The sequence below is a fragment of the Propithecus coquereli genome, unplaced genomic scaffold (genome assembly GCF_000956105.1).
Source record: "Propithecus coquereli isolate 6110/MARCELLA unplaced genomic scaffold, Pcoq_1.0 Scaffold5, whole genome shotgun sequence".
Lineage (NCBI taxonomy): Eukaryota > Metazoa > Chordata > Mammalia > Primates > Indriidae > Propithecus > Propithecus coquereli.
Window position 1 is genome coordinate 20,310,531 of NW_012150840.1, and position 19,367 is coordinate 20,329,897.

At 37.4% G+C, this 19,367-nt stretch overlaps 1 protein-coding gene across 1 annotated transcript in view; it reads right to left on the reverse strand.

The window, feature by feature from the left end:
* CEP128 (centrosomal protein 128kDa) overlaps window positions 1-19,367 on the reverse strand; it is a 414,369-nt gene that overhangs the window by 112,847 nt on the left and 282,155 nt on the right. Inside the window, exon 17 of the mRNA XM_012656064.1 lies at window positions 5,158-5,207. Coding sequence (XP_012511518.1) covers window positions 5,158-5,207 — 50 coding nt within the window. The remainder of the gene's footprint in view (window positions 1-5,157; window positions 5,208-19,367) is intronic.

Genomic DNA, 19,367 nt, shown 5'->3' on the forward strand with positions numbered 1-19,367 from the left:
TTCCACTCATTTCTAATAAAATTTCTAAGTGTCCGGAAATACTTGTGATAACATTTAGATTATAGGTTCTATACCTACAATGTTTTTTTCTCCTCCTAAGATAAAGAGATTGATATTCATATGAAGCCCAATAATCAATTTCATTGTTGCCACATTGTGCCTTTTTTCTTCTTCCTCATTGTATTTAGCAGCAATCCAAAGACATAATACCTTCTTCAGCATAACCTGACCAAAATAGGAATTTAAATTTCAGGGTTGACTATGGGGTGGGGAGATAGGAGAGAGGGCAAGGGTGGAAGGGTGGGAGAAGGAGGGAAGAGCTCCATGGGTGCAGAGACCCTGTGTGACTTGTATACTGCTTTATCCCTAGCATGTAGCATCATTTCTGGCACAGAATAGGTGTAAATAGTCAGTGAGTGGAATTAATAATTATTGGGGACCTGCCAGGCACCAAGGTTTTCACATTTCCTACTGTAGTTAATCCTCTCAACAGTCCTATGAAGTATTATTGTCTCCAATTTACAGATATAGATATGGCTGCCTCAAAATAACCTACAGATGGCCTAGTAAAAGAAGAAAATGAATAGGAAAAGTTAGGTCCATAATCATCTAGTTTTAACTCATTTCAAATTAAACGAAAAGACAGATGACCGTAAGTTAGCATATGAGGAGGGGCATATGAGTTTTGCAGATACTCTGTTTAGTGACTGTCATAGGTAGCACTGTGAAGCTTTTATAACTAAGCGTGATACTAACTCTTGGTATGCTTTGCATTTTTGGATTCACAAAGCAACGTGGGGAAAAGTGAGAAGTCAATGAAAGGTGAACCGGATAGATTGGTATTTTAAAAAATAAAAACAAAAAACAGCAGCAGCACCTACCACTACTAGCCATCATGAGCAAGGTGTCAAGTCTCTGAGTACATTTCAACTAAACTGAGGAAAAATGGATTACCTTTTGTGTCTATTTTAAATGTTTCAGCTGATCTTGAGAGGATCGAAGAAGGGATTTGCTTGTTTCAATGTGCCTCAAACTCATATGCAAATAGAACTCTGATACTGCACTACACATTTATAGTCAAAGACAACACTTTGTTTTTAAGAAGAGCAGCACACAACGTAACCGCAAATGAGTGTCACAGAAAAATGAGCCAGACAATGTTAAGCTCCAATGAAGAATTTTGGTAATTACAAGCTGCATTGTAAAAATCACTGTCAAATATGTTTGTCTTCATTGTTTGTGATTCCTCTGAAGATTGAAAACACTCTTCCCTGCTGCCCACCCCTTCCCCCTGCCATTTTATCCTTTTCCACTGCTTCCTATCACTCATGCCAAATTACTCGCGCGCACGCGTGTGTGTGTGTGTCCCTGCCCGCGCGTGTGCAGGAATGACAGAACTTGGACAATTTCCCCCAAAAAATTTAAGCAAAAAATGAACTCTGGAACAGAGACAGGTGTTGTTTTTTAATGGGTGGACCATAAGGAGACCCAGGAATAGGTTCTATATAAATAACAGATAAATAGGGTACCATTTGTTTGTTTTGTCAACAGAAAATTACTGAGTACCCACCATGGTGAGGCACTGTGCTAAGTAGTGGACATCTGGGAAAGCAAATGACATGAGAGTTGCTTCATAGGTATAACAGGAAATTACAATTCATCAATGGTAAATTTTTGTTTTGAAACCTAAAACCCATAGCTAAATGGATCCAAGGATTTAACGAATATTTACTCAGTTCTGTTGATGATTTTCCCCATGAAATATTCTTTTGCTAAGATTCATAACACTATGTTCTCTTCTGAAATTATTTTCTTTATGTCTTACACTCCTTTGCAGGATTTTTACGCTTAGCCTGTTATTTAAATGTTGGTGTGCCCTGAGGTTCTGACCTAGGCTTTAGTTTCTTCTCATCTACACACTTCTCCTGGGAGTTGTCATTTGCTCCTATGACTTTTAGTATCATCCATATAATACGGACACTAGATCTGATGACATCAAATTCTGCAGGTCAAGTTTAAACATCTGACCTCCAGATTCATATGAACCCTCCCTTGACATTTCAGACAACCCTCCGGATATCTGAAAACATCAAAAATTGAACTGACCAACTTCCCTTTACCTCATTGACTAGCACAACCATCCTTGAAGTTGCCCAATCAAGAAACCCAAGAATCATTAGCTCCTTCCTTTTTACACCTTAACATCCAATATCAAAGTTACATGGGCTTTATATGCTAAAATATATTAAGAAACCACCCATTTTTCAGGTTCTCTGCTACTACCCAATCCAGGTCACCATCATCTCTTGCCAAGAGTCTCACAAATATCTGCTTAACTGGTCTCCTTGGTTTCAGTCTTGCCTGTTCCTAACTATTTTTGAATTTACAGCCAGTTACCTATTCCAAATGCAAACTTGATAATATCATTTTCTTCTTTCAAACCCTTAAGTGGTTTCACCCATATGAAAGGTAAAGTCCAAACTCCCTGAGGAGGTCCTTTAAATCTCTGCTTCCCTTACAAACTCCTGTTTTGCCTCTCCTCTTTGAGATGCTACATTCTCCCATACCAAACTTCTTTCAGTTCCTTAAACATGAAACTGTGCTTTCTTTTATCCTAGGCCTTCCCATATCCTTTTCACTGCCTGAAACTTTTTTTATCTTCACCCATTTTTAAAACTTGCCTAGCTAACTCCTAGTCATCATTTAAACACTGGCTTCCTTTGGGAAGCCTACCTGGATTGCCACCCCATTCCAGCTCAACATGCCTACCTTCGATTGCACTTATTTCCCGTTCACTCCACCAAACCTACCCTACCTACAACAAACAAGGATAGATTTCCCTAATAAATGTTCCCACTGCAACTTATACATTCCCTTTAATATGACTATTCAGTATTTTATTATAAACACTCATTTGATAGTCTTCTCCACTAATTCTGATATAGAGGGCAAGAAGCTATCCAGTATATATGCAGCTTGCCTTTGTATCCCTAGCACCTCGTACGGTGCTATGCACAGAATTGATGCTCAATACATTTGTTCAATGAGAAAATGGAGTACCTTTTATTTACAGAAACTGGAAAGGGTTTAAAGCTAAATAAAATACCACCCCCACCCTTAAGGAGAATAACATTAAATGCAGAATGTCTGTTATACATAATTATAAGATGATAATGAGTAAATAAAATTGACTCCAATTTGGGTACAAGAGGATCTGCTAACATTGTAAATTGGAATTAAATATTTAGCTCTCCCCTCTGGGATAATCTAATCCACACTAAACACTTCTGCAAGACAGTTTTATGATTTTATATTACAGATGAGAAAATAGGCACAGCAAAGTTAATTGAGTTACCCAAGGTTACCCAGTAAATCAGAAGCAGAGCTATCGTGCGATTATAGGACTTCAACCTATGTACTTTAATAGTCTTCTCTAAACTATCACCTCTAATATATGTGAATATAGAAACTTAGGAATATAGGCGCTTTTCCATGGATTTTCCTCTAGTGTTTAACATCAAAGGCTTTCTGTGATATGCCTCTGCACTCTTGTGCACTCTCAGAGGTGTCAGTTCCCTCTTTGTTCTTAATAGAGTGTTAGCATCAGGCACTAATCACCACTACAAAGTGCCAACATTAAACTCTTCTGCTGTAGGACATCATATGGCACACTCTACATCTATAAATGTCCACGGCTAGTTGGCTAGTGTATTCTATTGCACTGAATGGACATTTTTGTAGAAAATGTTGCCAGTACTTACTAAATATCTGAGAAACAACATAGGCTATTAGATTTAATGGGATTACTGGTTTCAACATTTGTATTGTGAGAGAAACTCAAAACTATTTGTGCTGCCATTTCGAAAGATATATGCTCAACAAATATGTTTACATGTGGTATTCTAGGGGCAATGGCAAACACAACACGTTACTGAAATGCCTCAAACATACTTTACTGCCTTCTCAGTATACACATTTAGTGTATATAGAACTTTGCTTTCTATAACAACAAGCATTGCTGATATTAATTTCACAGAATTAGGCAGGGTGAGTATATGCTTGAAGTTCTTCCTAGTCCCTGACTGGACCAACCAATATTCTTTCTTTTTATACCTGAATATAGTGCAAGATGTTAATAGAATCTAATCTGTATAAAACTGTAGCTAATATGCGCCACTTTTATTAGAGGTATAGAACTACGCTTCATCAGCATTTCCAGATTAATTATACAATTTTCTCTTAATGGATATACCATCAAATAGAAGATTCCCCAATCACAGATCATTTTCCTTGCTCTTTGGCCCTTACTTGACCTATCCTTCATTTGCCAAAAGCAAACATCTTTACCCCTAAACCCTAAAGCACTCAAGTCAGCTCATTATATCACTCTCCAGTCCTGCCTTTTAGCTCCAGGCCCACGAAGAACTCTAAATGTCCAAAGTATTTACTGTTCTTAATCCCCAACATGACATTAAGTGAATTGGTTCTGTCATGTGAGGATAACTGATTATGTTTCCCCTAATAAAGACAGACACTTGAGTTACCCACTTGTAAGTTAGCCCAATGTAAAAGGAAGAAAGAACTTCTGTCAGATGCCAAACTTCACATCAATTGCTCATACTGTGGAAATGTCAATTAAAATTCTAGTGAAATCCGTCAAACACAATTTTCCAGTCCAAGAAATGTATATAAACCCATGGTAAATTGAGAGGTTGTACAAGGTAAATCTTAATCTCCATAGATGTGTGTGTTGGTTGGTCAGTGGTAGATGACATCCATGGAGTCGGAATACTTTTGACTTTCTCATGAAAATGCAGATTCCATGAATTCATCCTCATTCATCAGCCCTGTTTTGGGGGAAATGACTTTGAGAGGATATTGCCTTCATTTCCTAAGGTGGCAATTCCTATTAAGTGATACCAAGGAATAAAGGTTTCTTTGAAAAGTAGCATAGAGGCTGAGTTGGCTTCCTGCTTCTAAGTGTTCTCAAAGACTTCTAAAGGAAACAAATTCCAACTTTAGCTTTAAAGTCCTAACACTGTACTTGTCACACCATTTGCTGTACCAATGTGAATGTGACAATAATAAAGGATAACAGAGCAAAAAACAAATGCTTTTATCCCAAGGATACTTGCCCTATCTGAGAATTTACTTTACCTGCAGAGATCCCATTTCTTCATCTTTTCTTTGGGTCTCTTCCAGCAGATCTACAACAAGAAAGTAAAATACCCATCAAAATACAATGTAAAAATGGGTTGCCTCTTATCATCAAATGTAATTCAGTCAGTAGCTTGAATAAACTATTGTCCGGGAAGAGAATTTAATGTTTAAGTGTGAGAAGCAATGTAAAAAGAATGCTCTCTGATCCCAACTGGTGACATGTGGCAGAGCTTTGGACCCTGACAAACCTAAGCTAGCTGAGAAGCCCTGGGAGGTCCCAGCTTTATTTGAGATACCAGAGGATGATACCATATCAATTACAGATCCATAATCCTACCAATAGTTTAGAAATTTTATCCAACATTTAAATAACTCAAAAGTGACACAAATTTTCTTTTAAAAAAGAGAAAGCCTCTTTCTTTTGAAAGAAAAATTAGAAACAAATCATTTGCTCTTAAAATAAGTTCCCAAGCCAAGTTCCACCCCCCAAAGTCAAGTTTTATAATCAAATTAAAACACCCTGGTATAACGAGTGTTATTAATGGAAGTAAGAACACCACCTCAACTATAAAGTCATATTAATTATCATTTCACGCCGAGAGGGTGGGATGTATTGAAGCCACTTCTAACCAAAAGTTTGGCACCATCTCAGAGAAATTAGTGGCTAGAAGGTAGTCAACTGAAGATTCTGTCTTAATGCATGCATGTAGCCATGGTGTCCCAGTGCCCTACATTAATTTTTGAACTTGCTATAAAGGAAAATATATTTTTTGCCTGCAGCTACACCACCCTGTGTTATGATCTTATTTAGACCTCACAACCTAAAGAGAACTAGGCTGAGTCAGAACTCGGATGAAAATTGGCAAGAAACACCCACAGCAGCATACATTAATATTAGCATTTGCCTTACTCTGTGATTGATATAGTTTAGCAAGAGGCTATGCTGCATAAAAGAAAAATAGAACTTTCAGAAATTCAATATATATCCCAGAAATGCAAACCCAAATGTTTTTAACAAGTGCTATACTAGATACAGCAGAAAGTGGTAATACAGTGGGGTAGCAGAGTCATGCCAGTGTGTCATAACTGGACAGGAAATACACCGAAACTTCAAGAGACCTGGCAGATGATAGAACTGATGGTGATGGCCCTTTGAGACTGCACAGCAAAGAGGGCCACAAAGAAGTGGCGAGCAATCTCCTCAAGACACATGTGCTGGGATTACAGATAAGAAGTAGTTTCTATTCTGTATGCTGTAGAGGAACTAACTCTGGCTCCTCAAACTCCTATAAATAGTCATATCAATAAAGTTAGAGAAGCATGACAATGTTTTAGGGTATATTTTAAAAAGGGTTTTTGCTATAAGGTTCTTCAGCTATAAAGTACAGAAACCAACTTGAGTTGTGGTATATTAAGTGCCCTCAATCATTCCTCTTCCTATATCCTTACTTATTTGTATTGTGATATTGTAGCTACTTCTTCTACCAAGAGACCATGCACATCTACTTCTCCACTTCTTGAATCTGGGTTGGTCTCCTACCTTGATTTGGTGAACAGAATATAGCTGAAGCAACTCTGTGTCAATCTGCACTGAGGCTTCAAGAGGCCTCACACATTTTCACTTTTCCACTTGGAACCCTGTCACTGCCATTTGAATAAGCCCAAGCCAACCTGCTAGATGACAAGAGACACATGGTCCAGGACTCTTTCTACCCCCGCCTCCCTGCAGATTGCCCCAGTTGGCAGCCAGCAAAAGCCCAGAAGCAGAGCTGTCCAGCCGACCTGAAGATGACTACAGATGACTCAGACGGGAGCCCAACTGAGATGACACAAACTATCCAGCTGAGCATAGTGCCAACTCCAACTCACAGAATCATGAGCAAAATAAATGGAATTTGGGAATGATTAATACCCAGCATTTGCCAACTGACCACAATGAGTTGCCAACTGAACAAGCACTTAGAATTTATTAGAGGGATAAAGAAGTAACTAATAGATAAATTAGGGAAAAGAGGATCCAGAATATGAAGAGAATAACAACAAGAGAAGGTCTAGGTAGGTTGGAATGTGGGTAGCATGAGCTAATAGGCATTTTGTTCTAGGTGCTTCCGATCTTTGTATCGTTCCACTCAAGATATAACTTCATAAAGAGAACAGGTAATGAGCTTAGCTTAGACCTCTTGTCTATCGCTTGGCTAGGGCAAAGTATGGAGACTTTCATTGATAATCTCAAACAGATTGAACTAAGAACAGAAATGATAGTTTCCAAATGCAAAATTAGGATACTGTTACAGAAGGAGGAAGAATGACATCAGATAGGCCAACTACCCTACCCCAACTAGTTTGAGCAAACTGTGTCTTCAGCCCAAATCTCTTTAATATTCGTGAAATATAAGATCACTGCTGTGTCCCTGTGAGGACATGGTCATTTAGTTCCATTACTTCTGGAGATTAGAAGTTCTCAGAGCAGGGCCCTTTGTAATGAATTATATTGTTTAATGGTGCAGTGGAACTTGACTGATGCTTAGTGAGGTCCATCAACCACAAAAGAAAACTAATCTTGTTCTTCTAGAGTCGGCTTGGTTTGTCAAGCATCAAACACCTTAGATAAAACCCACTGGATAAATAATGGGTATTGGATCTCTTCTGTAGCCAAACACAACTCACTCATCTGATAAAATACAGATGTAAAGAAGTTCAGTCTACTCACTGAACTTCATAGAATTATAGCCATGTAAAAATCATGCTCTCAGTTTTCTCCAAATACACAGCAGTCACACGGCTCTTCCAACAAACCTGATGCCAATGACAATGATTGATTAGGGACAGCTGAATGAAAATAACTATAGAAGAATTCCCAGAATTGGCATTTAAAATACATAAATTTTAAATAAATGTTCTCCTTGACTGAAACACTGCCTAGCTTATATAAAGGGTACAAGTGGACACCTGTTTTTGTTTTTTTTCCTTTGTGCCATACCCCTTCCCTTTGAGAACTACTATTCCCCTTTTCCATGTGATTCCTGTGAACCTTTCAGTCAAGGGGCCTAACTAATCTGCCCTGCCCCCAGAATAGGTCATGACCCGGGCTGGCAAGTCAGAGCATCTTACCTCCCTGAGCAAAGGAGCTAAGCAACACCAGTAGCAATCCTGCTCAGGAATTAAATGGATACCAGGGGAGATACTCTCTCCTTCTAAAGCCACAAGCTTACATTGCCTGGTGTTCCCAAGTCTGCATTTTCTACCATGTTGAAGGAACTTGTTCAACAGAGAGGCTGGGAAAGAAGAAATGAGAGCCAGGAGAAAGAGACAGCATTGGTTGAGGAGTATGTCCACCCTTGCTGGAAGCCCACAAATCGCCTGGACTTCCAATAAATTCTGCCTTTTCTTCTTTTTATTTTTATATTTTGCATTTGCTTAAACAAGCTTTAGTGGGATTGCTGCCATTTTTAAAAGTCTCTAAGGATGTGGTTGTATTGCACCTTCTTATCTCTATTCAGAAACCTGGAGAACTTAAGAGTTGGAAAGAACTTTCTATTCCATATTAAAATTCTACAATAAATAGATGCAGACATGAGGCTCAAAGAAGGAAAATGGTTTGCCTGAGATTACCTAGTTAGGTAGTACTAAAGCCACACCTAGAACTTTGCTCTCCTCTCTTCCTGCTCTACGTATCACTTGTACGACTCACTGCCTAATTGTACCCTTCTTCATATTGTGATTTAAAAAATACACATCTGTTTGTATTCTCTTGACTTGCTTTAGAAGTACCCTGATGTCAACACCCAGGGCTTCCATGTCTTTCTATCCATCTCTCCCTAACTACTGCCTCCCTACCATTGACACTTACCTTAGATCCCTCTAATTCCCTGCTCCGCCTACATTACTGCTCTATGCAATTGCTCACTTGTTAGGTGTATTGTTCACATACACGCGTTTGCAATGATGAACAGGGTCGTTAACCTGTGCTGAAGAAATGTGGCTACTGAGCATCTCTGAGAAACACGACTCTACTGCAAACAGATACAAGACGAGAATAGGGGTGAGATTTCTAGATAGTTGAAGTGATTTAATGCTGTGACAACTTAGTGCCCCTCATTATAATGAACAACCTTGTTTGTTCTTATAAACTTTAAAACAAACGATCAGCATGGAAAAAGCTGAAGGGCTGCTCTGCTCCCTTGCTCACCACTGGCATGTTCATGTTTCCCTCTATTCTTCTCTGGTTTGCTGTTCAATACAAACAGCAATTCAACTGCCATGCAAATTGCTGTGGTGAAATGTGCTTCCATCAACATCAGTTAAAGAAAGAGTTTTGGTGAAAAGGGCACCAGCCCTGTGTGTTTTTCTTGGATTGGCTCCAATTTTTTTAAATGAGCTGATACTAACCCATTATGGCATATAGTCATTAGAGGGGGGAAAATTCCATATAAAAAAGTAGAACATCATGGACAAGAATCGGACAATCCAGTTGTTTTGCTCTGTATTGTTTCTACTTTGCATTTCTCTGGCACACTTAGGGTAATATATCATGGCCATGTTTTTGACTAAGACACCTTTGTACCAGTTCTTCTGCAGTCTTTGCAACCAGCCATCTGGCTGTTTAAGGACGTTTGACACTTTTTTATGTTGATTCTGGTTTCTGGTAGCCAAAGTTGCAGATAGATTGTTCATTTGTTTTTAAAAGGCCAGGTGTGCATGAGCAACACACTCATCTAGTAACTTGACCCTTCATAGGAAAGTTGAGGATCAAGTTTAGAAAGTATTACTTTTTCCTTTAACTTTTACCATAAGATATCTCATCCCTATTATAACACAGCCCAACTGATAATGGAAAGTTATAGAAACAGGCTTCCAATACGTAACATTTATAGCACCAACAGTGGACAGAGTAGCATTGGCAGCAGAATATGTTGAATTAATGATTGCAGTTTAGAGAAAAGCATTTAGCTTTGGCTCTTGTATGTCAGTAATTCAGTGCGCCTGTTCAGTGTTACTCTATGTGTCCTGACATTTACCAAAAATAATGGATAATGTAAATTTTCAAAAGAGTCCAACATTTTTTAAAAAGTAAATTTGTGCCATTCCTCTTTGTGTGTGGCAGTCATTGTATTAATATAATAAAATCAATCAAATAAAACTGCACACTACAACCCTAAAGAAGTCATAAATGATGGACTTACCTTCCCACAGTAGCACTTCAGATACTCAAGACATTAGCTACATGCCAAAGACAATAGTCAGTTTCTGTTTTTCATCCTTGGCTACCCACTTAATAGAATCATTGAAATTTTAGGGACAGAAAGGAACACAGTAATAATCCAATCCCAGAGTTTTCATTTTTTTAAAGAAGTAAAATTCTGTCCTATAAGTGAAATCACATATGCTTTCTAATGTATATTATAAATGCCTAATTACAAAAGCTGAAAGGGAGCTGCTTTTGTGGGAGCAGAAGTGGAATTCCTGGGGGGCAGTCTGCCAAGCTTCTCTCCTCTTCTGGGGTAGACCCCTCTCATGTCTTGGTGAAGCTGTGAGGCTCCAAATTATCCTGACTGAAAACCACTGATCTAATCTAACCTTCTCATGTTTCCTAGATGAGCACTGAGTTCCGAGAGATCAAATTCGTCTGCCAATGTCATGTAACTAGTTAATGGAAGTCCATGAATCTGAGCCCAAGGCTTCTGAACTGAACAAGGGTCCAGTACTTTTTTTCACAAAACAATCACTGCTCTTCTTTGACTTTCAAGATTTCTAGTGAAATAACATAGTACTCCTTACTCCAAGTCCTATCATAAATTCCTGTATATTTCTTAATGCTTTCCCAAACTGAAAGGAAAGAAAACTTGATTCAGGCACTTATGTAACATCAACAGTCTGTGAGAAGACCCACAGTTACTAGCTGTCCACATTAAAATTCCTCAATTCTGAGAGATGACATCAAAAGATGTTGCTTTTTTTTTTAAGATGGGGTCTTGCTCTATTCCCAAGGCTGGGCAGTGGTGTGATCATAGCTCACTGCAACCTCTGACTCCTGGGTTCAATGATCCTCCTGCCTCAGCCTCACAAGTAGCTGGGACTATAGGCATGCATCACTGTGCCCAGCTAATTTTTATCTTTTTTGTAGAAATGGAGTTTCTATGGGGTTTCTCGCTATGTTGCCCAGGCTGGTCTTAAACTCCTGGTCTCAAGATATCTTCCTACCTCTGCCCCCGAAAGTGTTGGTATTACAGGCATGGGCCACCACACCCAGCCAAAAGATGTGGATTTGATGGAAAGAAAATATCTAGACACTCAAGAAGGCAGTTTTTGGCAAGGCATGTTCAACATACAATGTACAGAATATCTCACAAAATAAAACAACAAAAAACCTGTTTAAGTGAATAATTTCTCAGCTTCATATAACATTTGCCAGGAAACGTTTTCCCTATTTTATTACACTAGCAAAGGTAAATAGGATAAAAGTATAACAATGTTACTATACTAGCCCAAATATCACAAAAACAATCAAATGTGTTTGACTTACAATTGATATGCGCAAAACGCTTAAAATAGTATCTGGTATATAAGAAAAATTATATGTATCAGCTCTTATTATTATTTTTCAAAATCACCCTTAAATATCCCTGCTAAAAGCAGTAAATTGTGTGAAAAATAATCAGTTGTGATTTGAAACAAATAAGCAAAAAAGTCCTTCTAGTACACTGCCTTTGGACTCCATCTATTATAGGCAGCTACATTAGTTAAAACTCTGCCATATCTACTGCCACCCACTGGTACATATCTGGATATACCACAATGAGTTAAGAGTTTTCTCATCAGCCCTTACCACAGAAAACACACAGGTTAAAATGAAGAACAACATTCAAAAAGTACGGCTATCCCTTGTGGTCTGTCTCAGACGCTGAAACAACATACTGGTCTACAAATGGAGCCCAAATAGGTCAATAAATGAAAGGTTTACAGTCCACTGTCTGTCTTGGGTATGTGGTAAAACATCCAAATACAGGTACTCATGTTTTCATTTGATGTTAATTCATTTCTGGTGAAACTTTCCATTTTGACAACCTTAGAGACTTAAAATCTCTGGCCCACAAAACTGCTACAGTACAGAAAACAGCACAATAATCTAACCCATTCCACCCCATTCTTGGGTCTGGCATTGAGAAACACCAAGATAAAGAATCAAAGTTCTGACTCAGTCAACTATTATGGTTTTTTGTCATTTCTATTGGCAACAAGAACAGAGACAGTAAGAACATATTCATAAGGAAATAGATCACTATCCTAAATTGGTCTAACGACTGTCTTGGCCAAAAGGACTATATGCGACAATTAGCAAAATGAGCAAAAGAAGTTTATGATCTCTTGTAAACACTACTTCAAGAATAAGTTTTATATGCTCAAATCTAGGCATAAAATCACTTTTCTTCCTATATGTACTATCTCCGAATTGTCTTCACCTAATGGAAAGTTTGGCTTTTATTTAAATTACTTAGGTTAGAAGGCAGTTTATCCTGGACTTTGTACTGGTTCTAGACTCTTAAGATGCAACTGGGTGTATATTTTGGGGCCTACAGACGTCCTGAGTACTTGACTTATTCTTTGACCATCTCCTGTTTACAGAAGCTACAAACGTTTGTGCTGGTTTCTTGAGGTACCTACTGCTGAACCAGATCTAGGCTCCTCAGGCCTTCCAGATTCCTGGGTCTACTATAGATCAAAACACAATTTAAGTTTTTTGACCTGAGAAGAATAAAAACAAAAACACAACGTACTAAAACTTATGGGACACAGTGTGCTTATTAAGGAAGCCCAGGAACTTGACTTTCCAAAGGGCTCTTAAACTTAATGGAAGGAAGAAATTCTGTTCTTCCTGAATGAGGCCTTTCCTTTGTCCCAGCTCTGGAGTGTGGCCTTTCTGGACAGTGGCATTATTCATGATAGCTAAAAGATGGAAAGAACCCAAGTGTCCATCAAATGGTGAATGGATAAACAAAATGTAGTATTTCCATACAATGTTGTATCACTTCATTAGAAGAAATGGTAAGAATAGGCAAATCCATAGAGACAAAAAGCAGATTAGTGGTTGCCAGAGGCTAGAGGGAGGGGAATAGGAGCGAGTGCTAATAGTTATGGAGTTTCTTTTTGGGTTCATGAAAATGTGCTAGAATTAGATAGCAGTGATGGTTGCATGACCTTGTGATTATACTACTAAAATGTATACTTTAAAAGTTGAATTTTATTTTATGTTAATCATATCTTAATTTTTTAAAAAAGCCTACTTTCCCTTTTACGAATGGGACACAAAGCATGACATTTGGCATTAGTCATGTGGATATACAATCCTGTTGATCTACTCCTCTTTCCTCTACTCTAAAATGGGGACAAATATAACATTATAGGATTGTTATAATGATTAAATGAGATACTATACATAATTTTCTTGATTAATAGTAATTATCATTACTATTTCATCACACCTGTGTAGATATCATGATAGTTATTATCAATTATGAATATAAGCTATGCATTGATGATTAAAGAGACCTGCTTGTAAGAAAGAAAATAACTGAGTAAAAACTCATGTTGCTAGGATAAAGACCATCAATGATCTCTTGGGTACTGTATTCTGTTCTGAAGACTGAGATTCTACAATATTATAAACCTCTCCCTCCTCATACCTTATAAACTTTTTTCTGATTTGAATATGTAGGGATCAATACTGTGGAATCTTGTGAGGATCAAATGTTATGAAACAGAGCAGTTTTTGTTAAATCCAAAATGGATATATGGGTAGAAACAAAAAGTTGTATACTAAAACTTTCAGAAAAGCAATGATATCTTCAAGCCTACATTCTACTTCTAAAATATCTCCTGAAATTTTCACCCAAATTATTATAATAGCATCCTGTGTTCCCCACCTCTAGTCTCTTAGCACTTCAATCCTTCCCCTACACTGTCCAGAGTTATTAATCTAAAACAGATACGCTCACGTCACTCTTTGCTCAAAGATGTTCTGTGGCTTTGAACTCCTCATAGTATTGTAATCCACCTGTGTTGCCACAGGTGACTGATTGGTCATGACTTCCCAGAATGCATATGGTCAAGTATTCTAGGGATATGCCTAAGCTCAATGGAAAGAAGTTCTTAAATTCAGTTTTGATGTCCTCCATTGGTATGGGGGCAAGGGAGATGAGTGAAATGTGGCTAGTATTTCACTGAGATAAAGGCCAAAGTCCTTAGCACACTCTTTATAAAGGATCTGTCTATAAATCTACTTCCAGGAGTATTATCTTTTGTCATCACTGCAACATCTTCTAGCATTATCTGCATGTCCTTGCTGGCCTTCACTACCTACACAATATCACCATCCTTCAAATCCCAGCTCAAAACAAATGTCCTCTGTTAGCTTTCACAAACCACCCTATACCCAGATACCACTCATATGCCTGAAGATATTGCTTTTTCTTCTGTGTTCCCAAATCACTTTGCTTCTACTTTTATTATAGTAATTATTCTATTATAGTTCATTGTTATGGCTTTGGATCTGTTCCTAGATTTAAGCTTTTTGATAAGTACCATACCATATTCAGGGGATTTAGTTCAGAATATTGTATATACTAAAGACACATTTGCATTTGTTTTTAAGAAAACAATAAAGGCAAAATTTCTTATAAATGGTTATAGATTTAAGAGAGAAGAGAGAGGAGGGGAAACATTGGCTCCTATATTGCTGTACTCTGGTCTTTACATCTTTACCATGATATCTGGAAAGCTGGGGAAGTCCATAGCTTGCTATCCTGGGCTGATATAGGAACATCACAGACTTAATATCTGCCCCTCAAGAGAAAAAACATTAGATGAACTAACCAGATGACACAAAATAGGTAAACCCTACCAGCACTTCAAAATAATTATTCTGAAAGTTAGAATTATAATTTACCTCATTATACTTCACATTAGTTTTTCTATATTTTCACCCTTCTAATCTTTCTACAATAGTTGGGACTTCTTGTTCTAAAAAGTAGTTCTCCTCTGGCAAAAGTCAGAAGATTCTAGCCAGCTCTGAAATGGGGATAACTGAGCAATTAGGACAAAAAAGATGAAACTCATGCCCATACAAGCCAATCAGTAATGCTCAAGTTCATGGACAAGTTTCTTCTACTAAGCCCACTCAAAGAAGGTTATGCAATATAGTGCAAAAATTCTAGAACAGAAATCAGGAGATGTGCGTTCTAGCTCTTCCTCTGCTATTAGTTAGGTAAGTAGATTTGTAAAAATGGAAACTTAATCTTTCTTGGCCACAGTGATCATATTAATAAAAAATGATCGTATTGGGTTATTTATCAGATTATTGCAAAGATCCTTCTAACACTGAAATTAGGCTGCTGCGTGGTCTCTGAATGTTAGCTGTTGTCTCTTAGTAGAGTGTCTCAGTTTGTATGAGCAATAATTATTCAGAATTAATATGGATGACAATCATCCCCCTAAAACTTTTTAGAAACCCAAACTGATTCTTCACTTAGGATAAGTAATTATTCTCATTGTTAGGACTGTTTATAGATAATAAGGACATGTGACAAATTCATTCTCATTTCCCTCTAATATCTATCTGTTTTCTTTTACACTCAGGGTAAATACACTTTAGATAATTGCAAATCTTCCCTTTTTGTTCCTCAAATCCTCACAATTACAGTAATTCTTCTATATCTTCTTATCCAGAGTCCTTTTAAATTCCAATAAACAAATTAAATTGCTGTTTCATCTAGAAATAGAAAAACAGCACAAAGTAGATTTTTTTTAACAAAGGGATTATATAACACAAATATTTTCATTTGTCAGATCTGTTTCTTTTCGTGTCAATGTCAAGACAAAAAAAAAAAAAGACCAAGAATGTCTTTCAAGGACAGCTTTCCCCCAAACCAGACATCAGACAGAACTTCTAAAGGGCAGTCAAGCATATGAAACCTAGTTCATGAACAGGAAAGTTTGGGATTTCAGTGGTTTTAATCCCTTACTATTAATGAGAGTTAACGATGTGTGTCTCACTTAAACAAAAGAAATGCAAAAGCTACCCGACTGGTAATAGAAAAATATAAGTAAACCAAAATCATCTCCAATGTAAGATTATAGTAGAAAATGAAAAATTTTAAATGAGTGTTTTCTTTGGTGTTATGTTCAGATGGCAAATTGTTTTCATGGATAATCTCACAGGTCATTGCTTCCTTTAATTAGTAGCTTTTGCTAAACATAAAAAAGCCTCAAGTAATTTTTAACACTGATTACAACTGCCTCGTCCATTAACAAATTGTCATATTAACACTGGCCACATTGTACAGTCTATCTTTAAAGGTTACTCTTTTCATTTTCATAGATTTTAATTAACTTTTCCTTTCCTGTTAGGATTGACCATCAAACAGCAACAGCAACAGAGGCATTTTGCCTCCTTTGCTTCTGGATCAGCTGCATTTTGACTGAAAAAGAGATCCAGAAAATGCAAAAAACATATATCCCAAATTAGATGGTGGTGATGACTTGTAGATACAAAGAAGCCAGGCTCTGTGAACTCCACCAGCACACTGATTGAATCAATTTCATGTTGCCACAGTACTTCTGGAAGTCTCTTTAAAATTCCCTTTTCCATCAGCGGCTTCTCTTATTTGCATTAGCTGGGAACAGTACATATAATCATAACTGACAGGCTAGAAGGAGTTTAGCCTCATAAAACAAGGAAAGGAAAGCAAAATACTCATTGTTTAGATTCCCTAAAGTAGAAAATGTTATCTTTGTTTGGGAAACAGAATGTACTGTACTTGCAGTCTAATCCCTAAGGTTTAGGCAGGTCTACAAGTTTATAACAGACCTCAAAGACTCTACTTTCTAACAATGACCTCTTTTCCCAGCAGTTTCGCATATAAGTATCAGTGAACACCATGTTATATTATACATGTAACATATATAATCTCTGCTCAAGTATCACCTCACCTTATCAGAACTTCCTAATGTAAAAAGATCTAAAACATGTACCCTCTCCTTCCAACATTACTCTCTACACACTTATATATATTACATAATATAGAATACATATACCATGCATATATTATATACTGTAATATATAAATATGTATATATATTATGTACATAGTATATAAATATGTACATATGAAAATGAGTTACATGTGTTTGTCATTAGATATAGCTTTTGATATTGTGGATAAATGTGTTATATACCTATTTATACACATAAACATATATAAATGTATATAACATATACATAAATATATAGGTTTTATCAACAATAACAAAGGCTATATCTAAAGACAAACACATGTAGCTCATTTTCAAAATAAACGTGTACTCTAAAGAAAACAGGTATATACTAACAAATGACTGAAGCTATGTAATAAATATGACCAGTTACAGGATAACCAAAATAACACAAAAAGAAAAAGAGAGGGAATAAGGAGATACAGAAACAAAAGCAAATGCAAAATTAAGAATTCAAATGAAAATGCAGGCTAAATTTCAAGAGAAAAACCTCTTTTTGACACACTTTATAAGGCGACCCCTAATCTTTCAAGGGAAGAGTTTAAAGCGTTCACATGTACCAAGCTGCCTTGACCATCTACTGTAGGTGTGTTACAAGGAATACAAAGTCCTGTACATTCCTTTACCAGATTCTACGTGGACCAAAATGCTATTAATCTTAAGAACCATTTTGCAAGTTAAGCATCTTGGGCATAGTTTCAAAAAGCTTTTAGGAATTTAAGAGTAGGAGTACTCAGGTCCAGTATGGCAGGTGCAGGCAAGTTTGGGGAGGGGGGAAGACTCTTTTGCAGGCCTAGCTTCTCAACTTTACTGGAAGAAAAAGTTCTGGAGCATCAATTAACTTGTAAACAAAAGGATTTTTCAACACTATTACTTTTTACAGATTACACAATGGCTCCCCCCACCCTCCTAAAGTAGACCTCATTTTTAAGTCCTACCCTCACATATCCAACCAACCTTTCAACACCCCACTGATACTCTTTCTGATCTCACCTATTACAACTCTCCTCCCCTGCAGTCTCAGCTCCAGTCCTGCTGGCTTCCTGCTCTTCCAAGAGCCTGCCATTAAGGCTGCCTCACCTCAGGATATTTGCATGACTAGTTCTGCCTGGAGTATGCATGCCATTCAATCCTTCACATCTGTAGGTCTCTGCTCAAATGCCACCATATTAGAAATGACTTCCCTGGTTTAAAAAGATCTAAAACCCTGGCTCACAGCTGTCCCTTCTACTTTATCCTGCTTTGATTTTTCTTCATAGTACTTTTTGACATGGAGAACATTATATATTTGTTCAATTGTTTTGTCTTTTCCTATGCTCCAGGATGTAAGTGCCATGGTGTCACTGATTCTGTTTGTTCAGATCACTAAGCATCTTAGGCACCTGGAATAGTGCTGGGCACATAGGAGGTGCTCACTAAATACATGTTGAATAAATGACTCCAATTCTACTCTTCCTACTAATGTAAAATTGAACTTTATACAACACAAACCACATCTTATTTCACACCTCAGTTTCCTCCAACACCAACTTAACCTTGCTTAAAATACCTCAATTACTTCCCATTGCTTTTAGAATATAATCTGCATTCCCAGCAGGATCTAAAAAGCCTTTCATGGATTCAACTCTGTTTACTTTTTCAGTCTCACCTTTCATCATTTCTTTCCATATCCTAAATTCTAGTCATGCTAAACTATTTGTAGCTCTTAAGTGTATCATGCTCCCTTGGACCTCTCAATCCAAGCCCGCCCTGCCTACCCCGTTTATCCTGGCTAACTCTTACTCTTACTTGCTCTTCAGGATCCAGCACAGCTTTCCCATTTGGGGCAGATACTCTGAGTAATTGCCCTCACAGTCAGTGCCCTGTGCTTTGCTTTAACACAGCACTGTCACACTATTTTTTAAAATAATAACGGTCCCCTTATTATCTGCTCCTCCTCACCTACTACTTGAAAGCTCTTTGGGAACTGCCAGGGGTCTCTTTGCACTTGTTCAACAAGGTACCTGGAACCCAGCAAACCCTTAATGAATATTGACTATATGAATATACATTATACATTTATACTAAAAATTAAAGTACATTATTTGAGATTTGAGAGATGTCTGAACCACAACTTGAGATTATTAGAGACATACTATGATACTGCAAAGACTAAGACT